The 10,000-nt window shown below is 42.4% G+C and overlaps 1 protein-coding gene across 2 annotated transcripts in view; it reads right to left on the reverse strand.

Moving 5' to 3' along the window:
* Window positions 1–10,000, reverse strand: part of LOC137971288 (unconventional myosin-XV-like) — a 91,224-nt gene that overhangs the window by 20,737 nt on the left and 60,487 nt on the right. For both annotated transcript variants that reach the window (XM_068818092.1, XM_068818093.1), the window contains exons 34-41: window positions 9,711–9,911; window positions 7,369–9,406; window positions 5,051–5,110; window positions 4,600–4,675; window positions 4,369–4,481; window positions 3,573–3,682; window positions 996–1,086; window positions 829–879 (exon numbers count right to left, since the gene is read on the reverse strand). In XM_068818092.1, coding sequence (XP_068674193.1) covers window positions 829–879; window positions 996–1,086; window positions 3,573–3,682; window positions 4,369–4,481; window positions 4,600–4,675; window positions 5,051–5,110; window positions 7,369–9,406; window positions 9,711–9,911 — 2,740 coding nt within the window. The remainder of the gene's footprint in view (window positions 1–828; window positions 880–995; window positions 1,087–3,572; window positions 3,683–4,368; window positions 4,482–4,599; window positions 4,676–5,050; window positions 5,111–7,368; window positions 9,407–9,710; window positions 9,912–10,000) is intronic.

Below are 10,000 nucleotides of genomic sequence, written 5' to 3' on the forward strand. Positions count from 1 at the left end.
GCAAAGAACGCTAGCTCTGTACGCCCCGTAAGTGTGTTTTACATAATACCGCCACAATCAAAAACTCAAATTCAGTAAATAGGCAACTTTCACGATGGCGCCATTTGACTACAACTACCAGAATTCAGTTTGTTTGTCTATACATATTTTTATTATTTCACTATTACGCCATTTTACCATATTTGGTAAAGAGAACGCGCAAAATATGAGACGGTAATACACTGCAAGTGTCCCGGTTTGACCGGTTTACAACAGAGCAAATGCGGACGGAACGCAGGTTTTCCAATCAAAGAAATTGTTTTCAAAACGATTTCATTTCGTTCATACAATGGAATAAAGGACATTTAGCTGCCTTTCTGTGCTGCTTACTATCTTTCACAAGCGCCCTGAAGGATAGATGATACATTTTTTTTTAGAAACACTCTTACCAAATAAAATTGAAGCAATATAACACCTTTTTGTAGTGGAATAATAAATCTCTTATTCGATGGTTTAACATGTAATACTCGCGGACATTTTGCTCATCGCTCGTATTTTTCCTCGCCCCTGCGGGGCTCGGAAAAATAATACGCAACTCGCAAAATATCTGAGCGTATTATATGTAAAACAATCGAATAAGATGTACGTATTCCCAGTGGAGTGAAAATAACAACAGCTGTAATCAGCACGAGACAAGCAAAAGCTGAAGGATTCTGGTACTTGTAGTCAAATGGCATCATCATGCAAATGTTCTGTTGGTTGACTGATGTGTTGCGCGCCCTAAATCAACACTGAAGAGTTCCTGACGCTCTACAGCTAGCAACGGTGATCTTAAAATATATCCAATACCTTTCCTAGCTGTCGCAAGTACGTGTCAATTAACTGTTTGATCTCTGAAGCCTGAAGAATAAAACCAACAAAAACATTCGTTAAAAAAAAGTGGAGGACACAACATCAAGAATTCTAATTGTGGATTAACACAAAGAACAAAGGAAATAAAAGCAAATTAACCTAACCCTGTCTGCATGGAAAACGACTTTGATGTCCTTTGTTAGTGTGAGAGTCAATTTGTCTTTCACTGCTTTCAGCTTGACCAGATCGATATACCTGGAATAGTACAAATCCAGCAATAGTCCCGGTTGTATTTGGATACCACAAAGCTTTTTACGACCTAATTCAATGGAGCGGTTTACACTGCAGCTCTAATGTGTTAAGGGTCTATTGTGCCAGTGTACCTTGCATAAATTCGGTGTCCATTGCTTTTTGGCCCAACCCTATAAAGGCCGCTTTCATCGCTCAGTCCTGCCACGTGAAATCAATTAATCCTCCGATGATATTTGCATCGCAGCGTCAAAAGGAACAAGAAAAATCCTCACGACACTTACAGGTGCAAAACTTATGTCTCCTCAAGATCTCAAAGTGCCCCGTACAATCATGTTGCAGTGGTTACGAAAACAATTAACCAAAGGTTCGTTTTCACTTTGGTAACTTCTGTGTAACCGCAAACCGAGATTGAAGTCAATGGCAACCGAGCAAGATTGGCGCAGTGGTGAGAGAACTCGCCTTGCACCAACAGTTGTGGTTGCACAACCCTTGGGTTTGGGATCTTCCGGAGGGTAAATGGCTTGGGTTTGGTTCAGCTCAGGTTTTATGTTACCCTTGGGGATACGGTTAAACAGTAAAAGATTCCCCTCAGGGTAAAATAATAGGGTATAATTATTATAATGAGAGATCTTCGTGTATTAGCTACGTTGTGCTATATAACTGGCCAGGCCACTTCAGGGAGCAGATAAACCGTACTTTTCAGTTCACGAAATGTCGTGGGAAGTTCTTTTCTTCTTTTTTTAATGTATCCATGGAAATAACCCCGGGGCAGTTTCAGTCTCGGGAAAGCAGTTACACAGAAAAACGTCCTTGTCTGTGGGCAAACGCTATTTACCCATGGATAAAAGGGCTAGTGTAACCATAACTAATGTGTCCCAGATTCGAATCCCGGACTCAGCGTCATATGCGAAGGTGAGTTCAATGGTTCTCTACTCTGCTCTGGGAGGTTTTTTCCAGGTAATCCGGTTTTCCGCTGTCACCATCGACGACCGATGCCAAAACCCTTCCCGTTTATCAGCTATGTGGGCCGTTAAAGTGCTACTGCGACCGAAACACAATTCTTCTTTTTCTTTGGATTTCAAAACTATGTTAACTTAACAATAAGTGACTTAAGTTTTAAGTTCTGATTTTAAAAAGACACCTGTTTATTGTAACTGCAATTTTGTTATTTATTGTTCCGCCAGTACTAACTTTAAAATGTTGAGAGAGCTGGGTCGTGGAAAAAATGACGTCAAAGACTCACTGGTTTAAGAATGCAATGCGTGTGTACGCGGCTGAATTAATATGCAGCACGGGAGCTTCGGGCTTCCAGACTTTTAAATTCGTGTTTTGCATATATAATAAGGGCCGTTTACACGCTGATATTTTAAGCTAGTGAGTAAATGACGTCACTTTTCGCTAGATCCAACCCTCTGAGGTCCAATCGGTCAGTTTTGAACGTGAGTAATGGCGGACCGTGAAACCCAAACCTTACACCCAAAATAAACAGCCTTTGGATAAAAATCAAAGCTCAAACTTTACCAGTCAGGTGTTAAGCGAACACGCTTTCAAACTCTGAAGAAAAAAAGAAAGTGATTTTTTGATCATAGTAGCACTTTAAAGAACCCACACACTGTTCGTGAAGACAGGGCTCGAAATTGCGACCAATACAGTCGCATTTGCGACTTAATTTTTCCCTTTGCGACTAAAACATCTGGAGAAGTCGCAAATTTGCGACTTGTTGTCACCTTCGCTCTTTCGAAACAAAAGGGTTAGCAGTTGCCACTTTTGCTGCTACTTTCGCTAAAATAAATAAATAAATAAATAAATAAGTAAATAAATGACAAAATTATTTTGTTTCTCGCTGTGAATTTTCTCTGAAGATAGCGTAATTGTAGAGTAATTTAGCTGCGATGTTACGTGCACAGCACCATTCCTTCGACCATTCGCCATTTTCAGCGGTTTCTTTGCACACAAGTATTGTGGGCTCATATTTTTTTGCTAAACTGCTGACAACACAATGCAGCGTGGCGATTTTGCGACTAAAATTTGCGAAATTGCGATGAAATTTTCGTATCTTGTCGCAAAATTGCGACTGGATTTTTTCGTTAATTTCGAGCCCTGGAAGAGTAGGAGGAGGAGACCCAAGGTGTTGGACGAATCTCTCAGAGAATTGTAAACTGCCATGAAACTGACGAGATATGTTCCGTATATGAATCAACAATCATTACCAAATGAAACTGAATATCCCTTTAAGCTTGAGAGTTCAGTAAAGTGGTTCTTACTATTCGAAAACCAAAGGAAACCCAGCCCAAACGGCTCACAGGGAGACAGTTAAAAAGACGTTGCAGTAAAACCGCGACTTAAGCTTTGGGGAAAAGACCCACAAACAATTGTTCCGGACATTAAGGACGAAAGTAGCCCACGATAATCCCTTGGGAACTCAGTGGGCTTCCAGTGAATACTAAAATGCAGACATAAAACTGCCGATATCTGTTGAAGTCACTTACTGAATGCTTCGCAGGATTTCCAATTCATCCGTGATCTTCTCTCTCTTCACGAATTTGACGCCATGTTCAGACACAGCAAGGAAATGAACATCTGGCAGCTCATTCTGTCCCTGCATATGCAAAAAATAATAACCAATACTTCGAACGAGGGAATGGTTAAAAAAAAACTATACCTTTACATTGAAGAACTAGTGGGTTCATAAGACGAGTCTTCCGTACGGATCGCGCATTATTGGCTTAAGAGTTCGAATTCTTAGTGGGTGTTCACAGAAACTAAAACTAGTCATATTCGTACTCAGAACTCCTATCAGCCAATCAGCACTTATGATAAAACCTATTTTGACTTGCTCGTCTGTGTTTTCCTGCGCTAAACTTCACGTACTCACTACTTGCACAATCCCATAATACACCTCTATTACCCCTCCACCCCCCCCCCCCCCAAAAAAAAAATTGAAAAACTTTTGCATAACCATTGTTTGCAATTTCTCCTGGGACATGAAAATGTCCCAAGAGAAGTCGAAAACAATGCCTATGCAGACTTTTGCGGGGTAAAAGAGGTGTATTATGGGTTTGTGCAAGTAGTGAATAGTGCTTTGCATTATGACTATTATTATGTCTAATTCGATTCCCTGCTTCTGCCGTGATTGGCTAAAGGGAACACTTGGATTTTGGATTAAAGCATTCCACTGAAAAACGCTTTCTTTGTGTTATCTTCTCTTGAAATTGAGCAAAAGCGATTTCTTTACTGTTTGTCTCAGGAACGATTTGTAACCCCCTAAAAACAAGAATGGCTCACCTTCACAACAAAGAATCGACTGAAGTAGAGTGGAAGCTGCCTGGCTGCCTCGATCACGATTCCCTCCACTGGAAAACTGGAATGAGGTCTCTCTGGGGTAATATTATACTTCTCTAAAGAATGCAACAAAGATAACCGTTTTGAAAGATCGCTTTCGTTATTTGCTCAATGAAAGAACTTAAATCCTTTCAGCATAAGCAGACTTAAACGGACCAAACTATACGGACTTACGCAGTAAAATCTGCATTCTTTGGCAGTCGGCGTTGGACATTTTACAGCAGCAGTGAGAGTACGAATCCCGAACGATCTGAAAGTTTGAAATCAAACAAACGTTCGTGAGAAAACGCGCGTGTGTAGCACTACAAGTCAAAAATCGACCGAAAGCTAAAAGGTTTGAAAAAGAGGTTTAAGAAAAGTAATTTTCAACAATCAAAAGTAGACAGAGGCCCTAGTTTGAGTTCTCGTGTTCAGTTAATGCTCAATCTTACAAACAATATAGACAAGCTTGTAGGGACCAAGCTCAGGACATGCTAACCATTTTGCGAGATGCCACGCGCAAGTGAAAGGATACGTGAGATCCTCACCGCTCGCTCGCGTGTACTTCTCGCGAGATCACTCGTAAGGAAATTAAGACACACTGAATCTCTCTACGCACAGACAACACACTCCCGGCAGAGCTAACCTGCAAAAAGATTAAACGTTGGACCAGGTTGTTGCTTAGTTTCTCTTCCGCCATGAAGACCTGAAAGCGAAATAAGAAGACAAATTCATGTAACAATAAATTTCAAAAGCCTCAAGTCTTAAGGAGGCTCGAAATAGTTATTCCTCTTTTCAAACAAATAAACATATTCTGTTTTTAGATACAGTTAGGATAATCACATCAAGACAAAATTTGGTTAAGGTATTAAGTGCCCATCATGGATTTCTCACATTACATTTTCTTCCAAAATAACGTTACCATGGCAACGATATAAGGCATTTCTTTAAGTCTTAAAATCAAGATATATTATCTTTTTTGAAAAAACGGGAGGGTGAAATCTTCCCATTCAGCGTGGACAGATAATGTTAGAAATAATCTCTAAAATATTTTAAATTCAACAAAATCTGTAGGTCAGTTTTAAAGAAATATAAGTTTTTTTGAAATGTGTCGCTTATTTCTTTTTTCACCCACAGAATTTTTTTTAAATTTGAAAGACAAACGTTTTAAATTAATCTAAGCTAACATACAAAAAAGTAAAAAAATTCACCGCACGGAAGCAGAGATATAAGCGAGTAAAGTTGCAAAATCAGAAAAAATGAGGGGGTTACAAGATCGGCATTTACCATTCTCGTCACCAGAGCCTCGGATCGACCCAAGGCTCTGGAAACTCTATGTAGGAGAACATGCGCCGTAGAGTTCTTATAGCCAAATATTGGCTATTTGAACCTTACGGCGCCTGCGCACTTCTCGTGCTAACATGAATGCACCAATTAGAGACGCTTTTGATTGTTCTTTACGAAAACCAATTAGAAGACACTTTGTTTCAGGGTTCCCCAGAGCTCTTCTCTCCCTCACTCAAGAGAAGAGCTCTGGGGTCGAGATTGGGCGTTTACGCAAATATCCCTAATTTCGCTCGCCTTTCTTCTAATTCCTATACATATCGAATATAAATAGACATCTCCTATTCACGAAAACTCTACACAAACGGTTTAACGGTCACTTAAATCCGTTTGCGTTGGCCTGTGGCTTCACTTGCGCGTGCAATCGAATGAGCGGGTGACGCATGCGTAAATGCTGATCTTGTAACCCCCTTATTTTTCCTGATTTTGCAACTTTACTCGCTTAATTAAGTAAAAAGATCAAGTGAACACCTCAAGTAAACGCTACATGTGTTGGGTAAAACCGGGCTCTCCAGCGGCGATCTTAGAAATACTCTTTCTATTAGCTCTGTTAAATATCGTATGGATGAAAGCTTAAGGTCTCGTCATAAGTTAGTCTTGCTCCGGGACTCCGTCTTACCGCCCCCTGAAAATGGGCCTAGAACTCAGGCGGGAAAAGAGAGAGTCCCGTATTACTTGCATGCGCATGCTCGGAATGAGCCGATCATATAACATTCGATACCAGGGTGGATGTGTAAATAAAGGAATCGCGAAATTTGGAAACATGGAAACGCCGACAAAAACAAAAAATCGTATATGAAAATTACTGTGTGATTTTCGGTGTCAGGAAAATAACATCGAAGTATGCCTTGTCGTGACCAAACAGGTGAAAAAATCCCCGATCGCAGTGATGCTGTCAAATTATTGCCGAATAAATGTAACGACTGGAAATGGACCGCATACAATTTCCTGTCTCTGTTGCAAGAAGAACTTGCAGGCGATTGTCTCAAGGGGTAGGCCTGAGACCTAAGAGGGCGTTTTCAAACAACCTCTAGGGACACCAATAACAATAGAGAAATGGACGACTTATAGTCAACGAATAAAAGAAGCTAATAACAGATCTTTTGTTTTCGTCCACCAGCATGGCGCCGATGACGTCACGTGAAAACCTCCTATAGACCTAATGGGCAAACTCAAAACCTTAGAGACTAAAACGTTTTGTTCCAGTATTTCCATATCATTTCGATATGAATGCTACATTATCATGCAAATACAATACACAAAGAATCTTAATCCCGGGAGATTTCAGTTGGGGACAACACTGAGTTAGCCGATTGGGTCTATGTGAGCATAGTTAATCGAGGGACTGGTTATGAAACCTTAGAACTTTCAAAAGCGAGAACAATGTTGTTGCAATCGATGTTGAATTGACCGTGACCCTGCACAATCTTTTGTTTTCGCTTCGCAAATTAGTTGCGCATAATTTAATCGAAGGATTTGATTGGTTATCTTCTCGTAAAAAGGTATGTTTTGTGCAGGGTCAAGGCCAAAAATACGGACAAAAACATGAAACAAAGGAACTTGTCCAGTTTCATAACCATCTCCATGTATGAACTATGATGTGAGCAAGTTCAGGCTTACCTCCTTGCGAATGTTGAGCTTCCACTTTGCATTGCTGTACGCCAAGTAGGGTCCCGTGCTTCTCGGATGACGAACAGTGTTATTCTGTTTGTCTGACAACAATACAAAGCCTACTGAAGAAGACTGCCTTTTCTGAATCACAGGCCTTTCCTTTACGGGTACCTCAAAATTAAAGTTCTCGCTACCCTGCTTTACAGGAGAGATGGGTCCTGGTGATCGGACGTCGTCTGCCTTGGATTCCAAGGCTGCTACAGCCAGGGCCACTTTGTCCGTAGACCGCCTATTGAGCTCTGGTCTTTGCAGTCCATCCACACTATCCGCTCCAGCTACGACTCTGCGTTCGACGATGGGAGATGGAGGTGGCGGAAAGGCTTCTGAACCAGTATGGCTTTGTTCTTGTAAGCTAGGGGGTGGTGGTGGGGGAGGTAATAAAGACGTTGGAGGCAGGACAGGGGCAGGTGGCGATCTGTCCAAGGAAGAGGTTGAGTCTGAGAATTCGGGAGGAGGTAAAGGAACAACGAGTGCAGACTCTCCATTTGGAACATCCATGTGTCCATTCACCGGAGAACTTGACAAAGTGGATAATGACGACTGAGAACCGTACAACCCTTGAAGGGAAGTTGCAGCACCGGCCGAGGTAGGCACTGTAGACGTCGTCTGGGGCTGCTGACCCGCAGTAGCAAGGAGCAGTTGCATTTGCTCCAGCTGAGCTCGCTGCTGGGCCAGTTGCAACAGCTGTTCTTGTTGCTTCTGTGTGGCTAAAAGCCGTTCAATGAGTATTTGTTGCTGGGCCGCCAACATTGCTGCGTCCATGTTACTTCCAGGAAGCATTGGTCCATTGGTTTGGGGAAGTCCGTAGTACATCCCAACTGGTAACATTCCTGGAAGTCCAGTTGCTTGTGAAAGTCCTGGATACCCATTTCCCGGACTAGATACCACAGGATAACCACTCAATTGCCCTAGAGGAAACCCATTCGCCTGTCCCAAGGGATACCCACTGACCTGCCCAACAGGATAACTAATTGGTTGCCCAGCAAGATGACCATTCCCTCCCCCAGTAGGATGCCCATTCATTGCCGCAGCCGTGGTGAATGTCCCTGTGCTCATTGAACTTGCCGCTGTTGAACTAGGCTGATTTACTCCTCCACCACCTTTCAAAGCTCCCCGGAGAACATACTCATTTGACAAACCCTCCACTCCTTCTGAAAGCACAGGATCAAACAAACTGTCCACAAAATCATTCACCTCTTTCGGGGATTCTAGTCGTTCGGCATTTTCAAGAGACTGCAAAGAATCATTGTCTCCTGTATCCCGACTCGAAGACGATGACGAGAAAGCTCTCGTTGGTTTTCTGCCGTAATCTGGTTGAAACACTCCATCCTCGATGGTGATATGAGTAACTTTCTCGCTTTCAACAAATGCCAGACTGGCTCGCTTTGCTTTGCGCCGCATTTCTCGCATCAGTTCACTTTCTTCTTCTTTTCGCGGTGCCTGTTGAATCTCAACGCGTCTGCTCTTCAACTGCAACGTCCGGGATTGCATCGCGGACTCAAAAGGATCCTCGCTAACATCTTGATTGGCTGAAGCAGAGCTATCCGCCGAGGCAACCCGTTCACGAGCTTCTCTCATTTTCTTTGCTTTGGCGACAACCTCAGCCATGGACAACTGAGGTCCACTATCTCTCTTCTTCTTGTCCTCATTTTTGCTCGGTCTCCCCCTCAAAATTACCCCTGAAGGTGGAGGAGCCACTGGCGGTGGCGGAGGAGGGGGTGGTGGCATAAACGCTGGAGGGGGTGGAGGCGGTGGTGGCACAAATACTTGACCAACAGGGGGTGGAGCGGAGCCACTTCCTAATCGAGTTCTCTGTACCAATCCGTCTTCAACTTGCCTAGGTTGATTTGCCTGTGCAAGTCTTGCTGATGTCGCAGCACTTAGAGCATCCTCCCTCTGCACATGCGAAGCTTGTTGGCGTTCAGCAGAAGTAAATCTGTACGCGAGTTCCGCTACGTTTTTTCCTCGAGCATGTGAAGTGTGGAGGCTAAAATACAAAACAAAAAAAAAGTGCATAACCCCTTCAAAATAACTAAAACATCAAAAATGAATAAAGTTAGAACAGTTTCTCATCTGATTTTGGATAAAGTCATAACTTATGTACGCACTGCTTAGTTGCTCGTTTGTTCGTTACTGTTCCACCAACAAAACCTGGAATCTTCTACAAACTATTATATAAAAAGAGTGACATGTTTCCACATGTCGAAACATATCACTTTTTTTCAGTTTTTCTTTTTTTAACGGCTTTGTCTCGACGATAAGAAATGATTTTGTTTTTACTACGCACTTACTTGGAAAGCGTTTGCAGTTGACTCTCTGGAACGTTGTGCCCCGGTTTGATAGTTAAAAGTGACGAAGACTGGGACAGAGGGAAGGCTGGTGGATACTCTAACTCAGAGACAAGATCAAGAACATAATCAGCTCCGCTTATAGATGAATGCCAAGAGCTGCACTCAAGATCAACGCTCCAGCCTTTCGGATCATCCACTCCCCTAACAAAAACAAAGGCACAAGGTAAGCGAAATCACAGCCAATCAGAACAAACGCACAAAATGGAATCAACCAATCAGAGCTCAAAACA

This window comes from Montipora foliosa, chromosome 9 (genome assembly GCF_036669935.1).
Source record: "Montipora foliosa isolate CH-2021 chromosome 9, ASM3666993v2, whole genome shotgun sequence".
Taxonomy (NCBI): domain Eukaryota; kingdom Metazoa; phylum Cnidaria; class Anthozoa; order Scleractinia; family Acroporidae; genus Montipora; species Montipora foliosa.